The sequence below is a fragment of the Branchiostoma lanceolatum genome, chromosome 3 (genome assembly GCF_035083965.1).
Source record: "Branchiostoma lanceolatum isolate klBraLanc5 chromosome 3, klBraLanc5.hap2, whole genome shotgun sequence".
In the NCBI taxonomy this organism is placed as follows: domain Eukaryota; kingdom Metazoa; phylum Chordata; class Leptocardii; order Amphioxiformes; family Branchiostomatidae; genus Branchiostoma; species Branchiostoma lanceolatum.
Genome location: NC_089724.1, coordinates 13,811,955 through 13,827,091, shown reverse-complemented (window position 1 = coordinate 13,827,091; position 15,137 = coordinate 13,811,955). Strand labels below are relative to the sequence as shown.

Genomic DNA, 15,137 nt, shown 5'->3' with positions numbered 1-15,137 from the left:
TTTATTGTTAGCATTCATTAGCATCATATGCCTAAAGCTTTTGTCCTATGATATTCCCAAAGGCTGTTATACATGTAGGCAGCTAAAGCGGGTATCACTGCGCTGCGCTAAATTTCGCGAGACATTCGCAAAGTGGCCCAAGTGGCCAGTCGGCACTAATTTGTCTCCTGAAATTGGGAATTTTTCAAAAATTGAAAAGGTTGGCAATTGGCAAAGTGGTATGATCAATGATGTACATGACGTATACACTAGCTAGCTGTCTAGACTCATATATAGCAGCTGCCGTAATACAAGCCTGAACAAAAGTCGTACATGGCTGAACATTACAAGCAATTTCAAACTACTACATTTTATGTATATTTTGGATATCTATATGCATTCCAACAACTTTCTCAGGTGTCACAAAATATTTAACCTTTTTTTATGAAACACTGAGGATGCCACGTTGATTTGATTATAGGGATGACATCGTCCGGGACCCCAAAACTGATGCGAGCATGCAAATAAAAAAAGTTTGGCAAAAAAAAAGGAAAGGTTGCCTTCACTTTGAAATCTACATGGTCAGGAAGGCTGAACAAAACCATAGGTTCTTCATTTTTGTTCTTTCAAAACTTCTTCTTTGACTTTGGAATTGATCTTGACATTCTACGACATTAGCATCTGTTGTCATATTAAAGGAAACCCAAGCAAACTAGGGCCCAAAAATCGGATTTTGGAAGTCAACGGATTTAGTCATTTCTATACATGATAAGTTCAAACAACACTATCACAATGTAAAGCAACGTTCATGATGCAAAAATACGACATCGTAGTGATGTGAGAACTCACTGAAAGTCATCGCTGGGTTTTGTAGGCTTGTGAAACTAAGGGGATCATCATACGGCATGTTTTTGCACGGTTTTTCAAATCGTTACGCAAAAGTGCTTAACAGCGTTAGTACATGTCACTACCATAAGGATTTCAACATTTTTTTTATTTACATTTTTTTTGCCCTAATATTGCTTTGGTTGCCTTTAAATTAGCTTTTTTTTGCAATGTACAACATGTATTTTCTCATTTTGCAGCTGCCTTTTACGATGTACTGTAAATGCATTTTGATTTCGTGTGGTTTTTATTTCCCGCTGAGGGGAAAATGTAGTTTTCCTGTTGGTTTTAATTTCGTGGCAGTGCTGTTTTCCACCTAACTTAAAACCACTGCGAACATTTCGGTAGTTCACAATATACTGTAGTATGACCGAAATCCTTTTTTTTGTTGGAAACGGACAAAAATTGATGAATGCGCGGATGTCATCCGTATGATCAAATCAACGTGGCCTAAATGGCCGGTACATTTAATGCTATTTCCTGAAAAACAATGGGTTGAATAGGTGTGGCCTTAAGTTTAAAAAAAAAACAAAGTTCATCAATCCCCAACAGGTGTCATGGTGTTGTTACGGAGTTTGTGACCTGGACCAGGGGTCTTTGATCGACGCCTCTCCTGAAGAACTTGGCGCATCCTCAGAATGAACTGGGCAGAATCTCCCACCATGTTTCTGAACACGCTGCCCTCTCGACAAAGCAGCACAGATGGCTCGTCAAACTCAACAATTCCACCATCTTGCAAAACCTGTAGGAAAAGTTTTGATATATAAACATAAAAATGATAGGACTGATGACAAATTTGAAAGTTATGACATCTGTATCTTTTGAATTAAGGGGTATGGTTATTTCAAATATCAACGTGTCCATTAGAACAATGCTAGGGGTATGTCAATCTGAAAAAAAATGTTTTACTGTAAACATGGCCCTCTCTATGTTTTTGATAAACAAAAGATTTTAAAACCATTATACACAAAGGTCTAAAGTTCACAGTTTTATTGTTGAGAGGTTGGACTGGGAGAGGGGCTTGTAGTCAAAATGCAATGATGTCAGACTGCAGTATGTTGTATCCAAGGAAGACCTACCATGACTTTGTTGCAGTCAATGATAGAATGGAGCCTGTGGGCAATGGTCAGGACTGTGCAGTCTGCAAACCTCTTCTCAATCATCCGCAGGATCAGACCATCTGTCCTGCAAACATAAAGAACAAGGTTTTTTAATTCAGTCATCTATTAGATGGGTGATACCCTTGTTTGATTCCTTCTTTGACACATAAACTCACCTTGTAACTGAATGTAGAGTTGAGCAATTAATGATTTGAAAAATTAGTTTGAATTCAGAAACATCTGCCCAACAAAAGCTTAGTACTTAATTGCTTGTGTTAAAAGTGTTGTGTGAATGGTATACAAACTCACTGAGGGTCCACGTTAGCAGTGGCCTCATCCAACACAACAATGCGACTCTTCTTCAGGATAGCCCTTCCCAGACATAGCAGTTGTCTCTGCCCCAAACTGAAGTTAGCACCAAATTCAATAAGCCCTGTCTCCAGTCCCTCAGGCAGTTTTTCCACCACTTGTTTCAGCTGGACCTAAAAATAAAATAATAGACATGTCCAGCTGCAATGATGTGCTGTGCAAAGAATAATGTGATTTTTATCAAAGTTAACACATATTAGTACTAGGATAACTGACCTTTGTATTAATTCCTGTGTAACGTTATATATACTTGTACTGTACCTGTGTATTGAGCCCATAGCAGGAAAAAGGGTAGTTGTTGTTGTGCCTTATGTTGTAAACTACTAGTATGCATTTGTTTTGTACATTGAAAGAATGTTTACCTCCTCCAGGGCTGCCCACAGCTCTGTGTCTGAGTGTTTGGAGAAAGGGTCCAAGTTCTGTCGTAGGCTGCCTCTAAAAAGGACAGGATCCTACAAAAATGTATACATGAGGAAAAACAATGGAGGTTAGAATCATTCTGTTCATATGTAACCCCGGAAGTGATTCAGATTTCATCCTAATGAATAAATACCATTATTGTCTTCTACTCAGTGCAGAGCTATTTTCAAGAGAATTTTATCCCCAAAAAATCGAACATGTGGGCTTATACAGAAGTACATGTTGTACCACTGACCTGTGGAATCACTGTCATGCGGCTGCGAAGGTCATTCAGTCCTACCTCTGTTGTTACGTAGCCGTCAATCATTACAGTGCCGTCAGACTCCACCAAACGGAACAGGGACATGATCAGAGATGTCTTTCCTGCCCCGGTGCGACCGACAATACCAATCTGGCATATTGAGAGAAATTGTGGCAGTTAGTCATAAGAAAGTAAATTAGTGTAGCACTTTACAGTTTTATCACACTTAACCAAACTTTTTGCTTGGGTTTTTGGCTACAGTATGTAGATTTTGGGGATGACATTAATTTTTACAACAAAAAAAAAACAAATTTTGTTACACTTGGGCTATGGTCAACATGACAAGAAAAATGGGGAAATGTGTGGTAGCCATGAGTGTACTTGTAAAAGTCTCACTAGTGAGGTAGCCATATTGTATTAGCCTCAAGTATCAAACCTATGCACGTAAAAGAACCCAACACACTTCTGAAAGGAGTATGGAAAGACTTAGAGTGTGCTTGCTTGAAAACGTGATCCATAGCAAAACCACATTGCTCTACCGCTTGAAACAGCATCGTGATTCACCTCAGTTAGGGATTACTGCTTTACTGTAAGCTTTACTTTATTGTTGTCCAATGTGGGGCAAAAAAAAGAGAGTCAATTGACGAATGTAGAAATAGATAAAGGCACTTAAAGACTTTCTATAGATCCTAAAGGCTCTAAACAGGTAGAGCTTCACAGACAGGCTCAGTAATTGCAAGTTGAAACTTCATTCTCTACAGCCATGCCACATATACAGCTTTGAATCAAACTCTTCTTACAACTGTCAGAAGTACAGTTTGTCATCTAATTTGCTGTGCCATCATCTTTTCACATCAGTTTTAGCTTACTCCCATTTCCCTTAAACCTCACCTTTTCCCCTGGTGAAATGATGACAGACACATTGTTCAGGGTGGGTGTCAGTTTGCTGCCATATCGCATGGTGACATTATCCAGCTGAATCCTGCCTTGGCTGGGCCAGTTAGAGGGTGGACGAGGGTGAAGGATTAGGGGAGGTTCCTTCTCAAGATGGGTGTAGGACACCACCCGTTCCACTGATGTCATCTGTGCAAACATGTTGAATGAATCAACACAATACAATAAGTAGAATAGACGGCACACATGGAAGTTCAAACTGCAACAGAATCATGACACTTTCCTCAAAAATTATAACCCCCTCACTTCTTTGCAGTATCATCAATTTTGCTTGTAGTATAAGTTACACTGTAGTTTGCAGTGCAAAGGAAGATGGTAGGAGTATATTATAAACAATGGTGAAGAATCCTTAATTCTAAGATTCAGATCTCTGCCAATACTTCCCTGCTTTCTCCCTGGACCAAGGCCTACATACTAACATATAGCACAATTAAGCAACATGATATTTGAGATATTCTAGGAACAAATGGCAATGAAACCATTTCTCCCTGTACAAAGTTAGACACTGGTCTTTGCCCTTGGTGCTGAAGTTTCTACGATGAGTGTTATTAGCACCAGCTGTCCAGCTTATTTTGCCATACATTCATAACATAATGCATTTAATTGATGATTGTGTGAAATTTTGACTGTGTGTGTGTGAGAGAGAGAGAGAGAGAGAGAGAGAGAAAGAGAGAGAGACTTGTAGAGCCAGGCTAAGTGCTCTCACCTGGTTTTCCACCTCTGCACTCTGCTTGACGACCCACTGGAACACACCCATCAGCATGATGGCCTGGGTGAGGGACAGGCCCACCAGACCTCCACTCACACCTGCAGGTGGAAACAAAACTCAAGCTGGCTCAAACTTTCTAATGTTCAAAAACTACTTAATATATTCATGTCAATCCCATTAGATCTCATGAATGTGGGAGATCTAACCTTGACAGTATACCATCTATTGCATATTGAATAGTTTAGGGACATGCATTTTTTAGTTCATGCTTTGTGAAATATTTTGTGTTCATGGGGTCCAAATGTAGACTTTGAAATTAGCATTTCACAAGCCATTGTGACAGCAAATATGGCACAGATTGTTTTCATTGGTGACGATCTTGACCAACTCACTGCCTGAAGCCAAAACTGCACCAAAAGCCACAGTGGCCACAAAGGCTGCACAGAGCCAGTCCAGTCGGATCTGGAACCACCTTGCACAGGAGATGAAGAGGAACCACCCTGAACTGGGAGGAAATGCAGAACAGAGCAATATCAGTTCCTTGTACATGTTATCACCACCTTCTGACATTAATATAACAAGGTCATTACTTACATGCAGTTACAGTCATCAGTCCTCAGTTACTTTATAGTCACCAAATTTTCAGATTTTCACACAAAAACAGCTTTATGCTATAAAAATTGTGACCATATATAGCACGTCCAGAACACAAGATGTCAAACCCGGAAGTTCTGCTGCAGTACCAAGGAAAGTTGCTAAGGGGCCCAAAATTAAATAGTTTCCAGTTTTTGTCACACCCTACCAACACACCAAGTATGAAACCAATCCATTTCATAAGCTGTTCTTGAGTTATCTTGTTTACAGACAGACAAACACTGCTGAAAATATAACCTCCATGACAAATTTCATGGAGGTTATAAGAAAGTTATGTGAATTCTTAAATTGTTATGTAAATTGTATTTATGTATTTACTGACTTCTACACTATACTTGATTATACATGTACCTGTGGTGGTCTAGGCAGTGATGGAACTGTTCCAAGAAAGAGTCTTGCCTCTTCATGACCCGTAGTGTAGACAGGCCACAGAGGGTGGTGGATACATGCGAGAAAACTGGGCTCCTTGCTGAAAGAGATCAAATAAAGATCATGGTTTATTTTCTTTTTTTAAGGGGATATATTAGAAAGCAGCAATTGCAAGTTGGACAAGGCCTTTAAACTATTTTATACTGCAACAATACTTTCCAGTATGTCTACTACTTTAAAGTGTCATGATATTATATCCAGTGCATGTGACCAATACCTACATGTATATGCAGATCAGGATCTTATTTAAGATCTATGAGACTTACACGAAACTTGAGAAAAGTGTTATCTTGGCATTATCACCATGTGAAATTATATGTTGTTGAAATACCATATGAGAAATATGGGACTGACTTTTTTTGTTGTTGACTCAAATGTGAATCTTGCGAAAAAGATGTTTCCCTGCATCCTGGAAGCAGTGTCATAAAACGTTGACTTGACACCATGTCTCAGATGTGTAAAGCAGACTCACCTGTGGCCTCGAGGCGCTTGACATCTCGTGATGTCTGCAGGTAGTAATGGCGGGTGAGGAAGAACGCTGCAGTGATGGGGACTGTTGGTATCAGCACCCAGGGGTTCACTACTGCAGACACCAGGAGGGCACTCACTACAATCAGGATCAGCTGAATATGAATCAAAGCAGTTTTAAGACCAAATGTGGAGTCTACGTGCTATACGGAACTACATTGTACAGGTAGCAGCTGTGGGTTGTTTTATCTCATGGATTTCACATTAATTTTTTAGTGTGAAAGCAGTAAAGCATTTCTGAATGATTACATTGATCAAACGGTGACAGGAATTATTGCTTGGAATTATTGCTTGGATTAGTCAGGGTATTATTCATAACAAAGCTTGTTTAAGATCCAATCCCCTAAGTTTTAGTTAATGATATTCAGCCTGACACCCTGCCCTCACTCACCTGTAGATAATCAAAGAATGCTTGTGGTAGCAGTTCATCCATGATTCCAATGTCTTTTGAAAAACGGTTCAGGATTCTTCCTAAGAAATAAGATCACATTGATACTGCTTCTTAAATGGCTGACTCTGACAAGATGCTACAGTCTTTTGAACTTTAATGTTGGAATGTTTGCATGGACAAAGAGAACTCATAAGTATGTCAGATAAGTCATTACTGTTCAGGACTGCACAAGAACTTCATCCCTACCAACAGGGTTGGAGTCAAAGAAGACCATCGGTGCCTGGAGGATGCTCATCAACATGGAGTTGTGCATGCGCTCTGCTGACGTCACTGCTACATTGAAGAACAGCAATGCCCGGACAGCAGAGAGCATGCCTAATGCCCCTACAAGGCCTGCGTAGATGGGCAGGAATGATGTGCTCGGAACTGAAACTGCTGGGATGTTGTTGATGGTTGTGTTGTGGGTACCGCTGATGTTGGATGTTGTGTTGTAGAGGGTGACACTGTTGCTCAACTGTGTTTCTGCCCTGGATAAAGTGAACATGCAAGCAACAAATACCTGTGGGCACTAGTATATAAAACTCAGATTCTAAAACAAATTTAGTTGTAGGGATAACCTTTGTTGGCTTGCTAACTTCAACATTGGGTTGATTTCTGACAAAAGGTATACTGCATAGCCTGCCTTTGCTATAGATCATCTACAGCAAAGGCTGTGCTCTAGAACAAAGTACATTTTTGTCTTGGACTTGACAACCTGGTCTGATTGTATGAAAAACATTTTTATCAAAAGGACCAAATTTCATTGATATTACAATCATCAAAATGTTAGATTGACAAAAAAAGGAAAACTCACCAATACGACAGCCACCAGTCACATAGAATGTAGGGGACCTGTCAGTTAAGGATAGTTGATAAATATTACTCAATGGGTTGGTGAAAATTGTGCACTTTTAAAGATATGAAAACATAATTCTTTATGATAATGATGACAATTATTATTCAACACAAACATTGCACCAATTAGTAGTTTTAAAAGCACTGATGATCATCACCTGTGGAAGGATTATCAGCAGAATTAGGAAGACACCCCTGACAAGTCCACAACCCGACCGGAAGAAATCCAGGTACACTAGTAAGGTGACGGATCCAGCCTTTCTCTCCTCCTCTTTCTCCTTCTGGGATTTCAAGGCAAACATTTCAGTTCAGGCAGTGATTAACTAAAGAATCATATCAACATTCAGATCTTAAAATCTTGATCTTTTTTAATGATTCATGAAAAGATGAGCATCTTGAATATACAGCAATGATTCATTAAAGTTGAAATGATATCTCAGAGTCTAAAATCATATTTCAACATATCTCTTACAGTGAAATAGCATTCAGGTCACTCTATAGATGTAAAAGAATAGAACTATCATATTATATAGTATGCAAACAGAATGATACAGTAAAACTCCATGTTTTCAAAGTGATATAATGTAACTCAACTCAAGAGTAAAATGATTGATGAGTACCTTATCAGAGTTTTCAGACTCTTTGAAAGCTGTAAACAGTCCCACATCCTTGTCTCGGTGGGACGGTTGGTTTGTTGCTGCCTTTACTTCCTCTTTTCCAGGCATAACAGACACCAAGTCTATGTCTGCAACTTGCAGTTCCTCATAAGAACAAACAGCAGACACCTGTCCCTGTGCAGAAACAATGGTATTAACAAACAAACTGGTAGTACTTCTGGTGTGAAATGCAGTCAATTAGGCGTAGAATCAGCTTTGATATTAATATCTACAGGCAACAACACAGATACCAGGGAAACTTATTGGGATCATCCAATCAGCTTACATTCAGGTTTCTCGTTGACATTATATAGACGAAATGTTCAGATGGAAAATGATACCTCCTTCATGACGATGACAAGATCAGCTGCCTTGATGTACTGTAGTTGATGAGTAGTGATGACACGAGTCTTCTCTGCGAGGACACCACAGATGCACCTGTATAATGTATTTTCCCATGTGATACAGATATGTAAGTTGCTGGTTTATCTTGATTTGAATGATTTCCTTCCACATCTTTATTTTCACACTCAAGTTCAATTTATTAACACAATTATCTAATATAAAGTTAGTTACTGTATTTAAATGTTTATTGCTTCTTGATATATAAACGTGGACGTTCTTACAATAGATATGATACAATTGACATACTCCCTGAAGATGTGTCGTCCCACTATGGTATCCACAGCACTGAATGGATCATTCAGTAGGTAGATGTCAGCATTTCGATAAGCAGCCCTAGTACACAGGGACATGCAGAAAATGCATTCATGAGACGTAAGAAAGTACAAAACATCATATAGCTCTTAACGATACTGAGAAAGCCTGTACTGTCACCTAGCTATGATATTAACTGACAATTTTAAAGTCTTTGGCATATATTACTAAGAAGCGACGGGAGTTATATCTGTAAATGAAAAATAATGTCATATACCTGGCCAGATTGATGCGAGCTTTCTGTCCACCACTGAGGGTCGCTCCTTTGTCTCCTACTAAGGTCATATCCCTATCGGCTAATCTCCTGATATCCTGCAAAATTAGGTAGACAAACCATAGGGCCCTAAATGAGACATATATCTATTTTCGTATTATTATTATGATTAGAAATCATGCATTCTTTACAATTCAGACATGAAAACTGGCTCATTGAAGGCTTGAAACGTATTCATGCATCAAGGCAATCACTTTATATATATATTACCTTTGCCAACCCACATGATGCAATGATTTTGCGATATCGCTCAGGATGGAACTCAGCGCCGAAGACAATGTTGTCTCTAACTGTGCCTGGGAAGATCCAGGCCTCCTTTGATGCGAAGGCGAGGCTCCCGAGGCGATGAGCCTTCACTGTCACAATGGGCAGTTCACCAGAGATGGCCAACAGAAGGGAGGTCTGCGGGTAAGAAAATGTTAGCCTGGCTAATGATATCGGGACGGTATGGTCAGTTCGGACACGTTCAGATGAATCTATCAAATCCATCAATACATCTGAACTTGTCCAAATTGTTCAGGCATTGCTGAGAACCTTAATTAAGTGCATTAATTGCAGTGAATGGTAAAGAGTTGGTAATAACAAAGTGTAATCATATTTTGGTTTGGCTGCAGCCTGCAGGTGATACAGAGATCAATACTTTAAAGATGGTGACCAAGGTGCACCACATACACATTGCTCTAATTGGCTAACTTCAGAGTCCAGCTTCTAATTCATTGATATTGTTTTAAGCTAATGGATGGAAGGAACTTACTTTGCCTCCTCCAACAGGTCCTACAACTGCAACCAGTTGTCCCTATGAGCATGTAGAAATTCCTTTATTGTTAGAATACTAGTAATCGTTCTACAATGTTTGTATGCACGGTTGCTGATATATATTTGCAGTTATAAAATGATTTATGCATGATTTAATTCTGAACAATGAATGATCTGAAGGAAGGTATCACAAAATCTGCCAATGAATGATCTGAACAATGAATGATCTGAAGGAAGGTATCACAAAATCTGCCTAGATTAAGTTTAACAACAAACAAATAATCTCACCTGCTGTATCGATAATGTGACATCTCTCAGAGAAAACATCGGAAGGGGACGCTTATCTTGTGATCCTTTGGGGACAGTCTGTAAAAATGTTGATAAAATGTCTCAAACAACATTTCTTTACCGTAATGTCACACACATTTTTCATAATCTAGAGATTTCTATCTGATACCAACGAGCTTGGGGAAAAAACAAGGCAGCAGTTGTTGAATTACTTACCGTTTTCTTCCAGGCAGCGCACACGTTTTGCAATGTAATACATTCTTCACGCAGATCAGACTCAGGAGAGGTTACCGTCACTATGGGGTCGTCCTCCTCAATAAGCAGGAACTCCTGCAAATAAGGCACATGATCTTAGACGTGCACCCTGAATACATGTGGTATGGTCGAAAACATTGTGGTACGTGTAATTGATGGTTCTAATAAAAAAAGGACCTGTCCTTGGTGCTGATCATACTAACACAGCATGCCTTGTGTAACGCGGTGCCGTTAAGGCAGCTGCAGAATGTTCGATTTCACAAGTCTATGATGATGACGGTTTGTTCAGCACCAAGGACAGGCCCAATTGTCCTAGCTCTTAGGTTACCTGTATTCTTTTTGCTGATGCAACTGCCTCTGACCCAAACTGCACCGCTAGAGGGATGTACCACGTGAGCGAGAGCCGTAACACGTCGAAGTACGACACAGCCACGAACACTTTCCTTGTCGTGATGCCTCCACCAATCAGAGAGAAGGTTAGAAAAGTGAAGAACATTACGATTTTGGCTGAACAGTAGAAGAGGGCTGCGTTGAAAGCGCGGTAGGCGGATGAGGTCTTTATGTCCTTGATTTCATTCCTGAAAATCAGGAGAGACGTTTGGGCAGATTTTATATGTTTACTTTCGCAGATTTTCCTGTACCTTTTATTACAGTAAACGGTTATGTAATGATGGCATTGAACAATACTGGACTACGGCTTGGAATACCTTAGCCGCAGTTGTATAGACTTATAGCATTAGCGCATATATGGCAAGCTTTGACCAATTTTCACAGTTGCAAAAATTGTATTCCAACCTAGCACAAAACAGGTTTGCTTGTATGTTTGTGTCATTATTCAATCATTTTTGTTCGCTCTGTTCTTGCTCTAACTTTAATGTACGAAGAATGTTTCTTACGCAAATTGATCTGCTAACGTTTGGCAGCTAAACACTTTTTTGCCAAAATATGATGGTTTGAAGACTTACCCTCTGATGTCTTGAACCTGATCACAGAAAAGTTTCTCCCAGGTGTTCAGTTTTACAGCGCGCATGCCTGAGATGACTTCGTGCATCAAGTTGACTCGTTTGTCGGTCTTCAGTGCTATCTCTGACCTGAAAAAAACACAACATGCTTTGAGTGTACACAGAAAAAGAAGCACAGAAAAATGTGACCGTCACAGTCTGTCCACTAAAAGGATTTTCTTGCAATGCATGCGCACCTGTCAACTCTGAACCTTCATTTTCCGTTTTTGGCGACACCTCAGGAGCGGACTAACCTGAGAGCTGACAGCCGTTTCCCCAGGTAAGACTGGATAGGGATGAGTAGGAGCACGAACACGAGGCCAGCCAGACAGGACGGGCCCACTTCGTGCCAGAGGAGGGACAGGATGGCCACCGTCTGGAGGGGACCTATCCACAGGAAGTCTGGGAAAATAAAGGCCTGGCAAGAACAGGAAGAATTGTCGCTCTATGGCCCATTATAGTAATAAAAAAAAACACCGTCAAGAGAACATCATTTGCGCTGTTTTGGGAGAAACTCACTTAGTCATTGAAAAACTATGTGAAATTAAACTATAGAGTTTTAAATTTATGTAGCAGCGATATTTTGATACAATTATATCACTCATTGACATTGTTCCTTTGCACGATGGGTAAGTTCAAAGCATGACAATTAGCAACAAAGTGTCTCCACCCCAATTATTGGTATTTCAAATGGTTGATTGAATGAACGATTGGATAAAAAAATGATTATCAAACCTGTTCAAAACGTTGAACATCATTAGAAAGCATGTTGACAATCTGTCCGGTACTGCTCTGACTCAAACCCTCAGACCCCAGGCGGAGAACCTGAGACACAATGACATTGATAAGATTAGAAAACAGCATAGGTTTGGTACACAATACTTTGCATCTGGGGCTTATATCTATAACTATGGAATGGGTTGTTAAAAGATCAAGGAAAGTTTACTGGTGATGTTGCATCAAATCAAAAGATTGGTAGCAGATACAGGTAAATGGACTAAACGTAATAAAGTTATTAATGACTTAGAGAAAACGTAATGTGAAGGGGTGTGGGCACGGTAATTTTCAAGAAAAGGAACTATTATTTGAAGCATAACATTTGATTTACTAAATGAATAGCCTGGAATGCGGGGATGATGATGATATAGCATTGATTCAAATATTGAAATACAATTTCCCCTCCTCCTCACCTTCCTGTAGATGAGAGAGGAGCAGGCGACTCTGACGCGCATCCCGATGCGGTAGGCGAGGAAGAAGGCGGGGTGGTGTGTGAGCGCCTGGATTACGGTGCATGCGCAAACACCCGTAGCGTATAAGTACGCATGCGCCACAGGAATACCAGATGGGACGTCAAAGAAGCTGAGAAGCTGCCCAAGAAACACTGGCTGGACAACTTTTGCAATTTCCTGTAAGGTTTCAAGATATGTCAGAAAACAATTCATTTTTCATTGATCGAGAAACAGAATTGACATCGAGTGAAAAGAAGGTGTGTAATATTAAAGAGTTACATAATTATGCCTAAAGCTTCCTGTCATATCTCTACATCAGATAGAAGAGGTTCGAACACCTACCTCAATGGAAATTATGAGGCTGTGTTGTAGAATAGACGACTTGAAACATCGTGCAATAGCTCTCGCGAGACTTGGTTTCCCGTCTCCATGGCGACAGGCAAGTTCTTGACCCCATTCCCTGTAATTTACAATACGATGATTTCCTGCAAATCACATCAACTTGTATCATTACAGTTTGTTACGTAATTTACACATTTCTGTCATCGCTATTCTTTGAAACAATCGCGCACATTTTGGCTTAAATACCATTGGTGATAAAATACACACGATGATTTAAAAGTAAAGTTGTAGTACAGCCATAGTACACACCTGTTGAGCCTCTGACCGACCCGTAGCGCGGAGTCCTCCTCCAACACCTTGTACATGTCTTCAGGTTCAAGACGTCTGCGGTAACCCTTACTGAAGATGTCGCCGAGCCAGCTACAAAATTTGTTGAGAAAATCATATACCGGCACAGCAATGTAAGGAAGTCTTCAAACTTGCAAATTAAAATGTTTCTTCAATTTCAAGAACTTGTCAGTATCGACCCCTTTCCAATAGGACTGTCGCATCAGCAACTCTTGTATTCTCCATATGACCCTGCAAATTTCGAATTTTGCGGACCGACTTTTTGTATAAGTCATGGTGTTTTGTGCAACCGACTTGTGCGCCACTGTGGAAGTGATGACCCTTCGCCCTTTCTCTCACATTCATCCTGTTTCAGATTCCCAGTGTTTTACTTTAATGTTTGTATTCGATAAATTTTTGTGGACAAATGTTTTGAACGACTTCTAAAACCTCACTTTCTCTATTTGTCTAAAGGAGGTAACAAGTAGCCTTACCAGAAGAACAGCCGAGAAAAGAACCCAGCTGACTTAAGTGGACTTTCTCCTGCGGTAGGGACCGCCATCGTCAAGTTTGTGCTGTGAAATATTGTTAAAACTCAATCAATCAATAAATAAACTGATAAAGAAATAGTAAAACTGTAAACAAATCATGCAGCCAATCAGTCAATCACCGAATCACCCGAACATCTGACAAATGCAGGCTACTCAATTGTACTATAGATAGTAGGATGTCACAAATCACAAGACCCACCTTCCAAAATTCTCTAACTTCTTACAGATAACGTTACAGACATACGGCTGCGGACTACTAACCTGGGACCAACATATAACAAGCCTGTGTCCTTTGGCGCGGTGTTTTCGTTTGAGTTACCAGTGGCAACACAGCGGGGCATGGGGAAACCACTCACATTTGTAATTATCTGTTCTTAAGACTTTAAAAGTCAATCGTTTGTGGACTAATCCATAACAAGAGCCTTTCACGTTAACCCAAATTTTGTTCGTTCACTTGGACACATCCAATTCCACCTGTGTAGACACACTATGTAGGATTTTACCTATTTTTGTATCTAAGGTCTACATAACGTTGATCTTTATTGACTGCGTACTGAGTTGCCAAAAGCATAAGATGCGTCTCTAATATAACAGGTAAATACTCTGTTTTGTTAGAAATGCTGCGACATTAGGGCATTCCATCAGGGGTGTGTTACTATTCATCAGGAGAATTCGTTAATTTGTACTTTGTACGTCAATTTAAATAATCCAGATTACTTCATAAAGCGAAAGCCAAATGAAGTATTTACAATCTTCACACCAGAACAACATGAAAGTGGCAGGCATATACAGCATAACACAGCTAATCCCCACAGCTCATTCATATAGTGAATGATCAATAATCCAAGACGAGAGTAACACACAAAAGACATGCAATGTTTGCTTATGCGTGTTGTCATGTGAAAGATAGTTCCAAAACGTTCTCAAGAACCCTGGGTAGGCACTGCCATTCAAAAGAATAGACGTCGTATTTACCACCAAGCTTTTATGGAAGAGATCTAAGTCCATAATTACAGAGGATTAAACTATTTGTTCTTCCTTGATGAATGCGTATGGGGAAAATTGGCAATTTGTTCTACAAGTGGGCCATGAATGTAACGCAAAGGATGTTCTTTCTTTTTGTTTTGCGTGGTGGAATGATGAAGTGCTTTCTCTGTGGCGTCGACCCGAAATTAAATACACACCTAG

General features: G+C 39.9%; 2 protein-coding genes and 1 long non-coding RNA gene across 3 annotated transcripts; all 3 read right to left on the bottom strand.

Moving 5' to 3' along the window:
• Positions 1-16: 16 nt before the first annotated feature.
• On the bottom strand, positions 17-7,203 carry LOC136429403 (ATP-binding cassette sub-family C member 4-like). The gene is made up of 12 exons (XM_066419236.1): positions 6,906-7,203; positions 6,660-6,739; positions 6,213-6,363; positions 5,663-5,780; positions 5,050-5,162; positions 4,655-4,755; positions 3,886-4,077; positions 2,989-3,144; positions 2,696-2,785; positions 2,274-2,446; positions 1,944-2,049; positions 17-1,606 (listed from the first exon to the last, which is right to left on the bottom strand). Exons 1-12 carry the CDS (start codon positions 7,201-7,203, stop codon positions 1,403-1,405), a joined length of 1,782 nt encoding a protein of 593 aa, XP_066275333.1. The 3' UTR covers positions 17-1,402.
• Positions 7,204-7,511: 308 nt separating this feature from the next.
• LOC136429295 (uncharacterized) lies at positions 7,512-8,337 on the bottom strand. The gene is made up of 3 exons (XR_010754730.1): positions 8,174-8,337; positions 7,712-7,834; positions 7,512-7,550 (listed from the first exon to the last, which is right to left on the bottom strand). It is a non-coding gene; the product is annotated as an uncharacterized lncRNA (long non-coding RNA).
• A 195-nt stretch (positions 8,338-8,532) lies between these two features.
• Positions 8,533-13,960, bottom strand: LOC136429402 (ATP-binding cassette sub-family C member 4-like). Its single transcript, XM_066419235.1, has 11 exons — positions 13,893-13,960; positions 13,401-13,491; positions 12,691-12,906; positions 12,236-12,325; positions 11,755-11,918; positions 11,465-11,590; positions 10,828-11,077; positions 10,461-10,574; positions 9,411-9,602; positions 9,144-9,238; positions 8,533-8,647 (listed from the first exon to the last, which is right to left on the bottom strand). The coding sequence occupies exons 1-11, from the start codon at positions 13,958-13,960 to the stop codon at positions 8,533-8,535; spliced, it is 1,521 nt and encodes a 506-aa protein (XP_066275332.1).
• Positions 13,961-15,137: the final 1,177 nt, after the last annotated feature.

Coding starts and splice junctions, on each gene's coding strand:
- LOC136429403 (XM_066419236.1), bottom strand. CDS start 7,203: ATGTTCACTTTATCCAGGGCAGAAACACAGTTGAGCAACAGTGTCACC. Junction 4,756..5,049: donor TGCAGTTTTGGCTTCAGGCA/GTGAGTTGGTCA, acceptor TTCCACCTGCAG/GTGTGAGTGGAGGTCTGGTG. Junction 2,050..2,273: donor ACTGCTAACGTGGACCCTCA/GTGAGTTTGTAT, acceptor TTATGTTTGCAG/GACAGATGGTCTGATCCTGC.
- LOC136429402 (XM_066419235.1), bottom strand. CDS start 13,960: ATGGCGGTCCCTACCGCAGGAGAAAGTCCACTTAAGTCAGCTGGGTTC. Junction 12,326..12,690: donor CCTCTCTCATCTACAGGAAG/GTGAGGAGGAGG, acceptor ATTGTGTCTCAG/GTTCTCCGCCTGGGGTCTGA. Junction 10,575..10,827: donor CATCAGCAAAAAGAATACAG/GTAACCTAAGAG, acceptor CCTTATTTGCAG/GAGTTCCTGCTTATTGAGGA.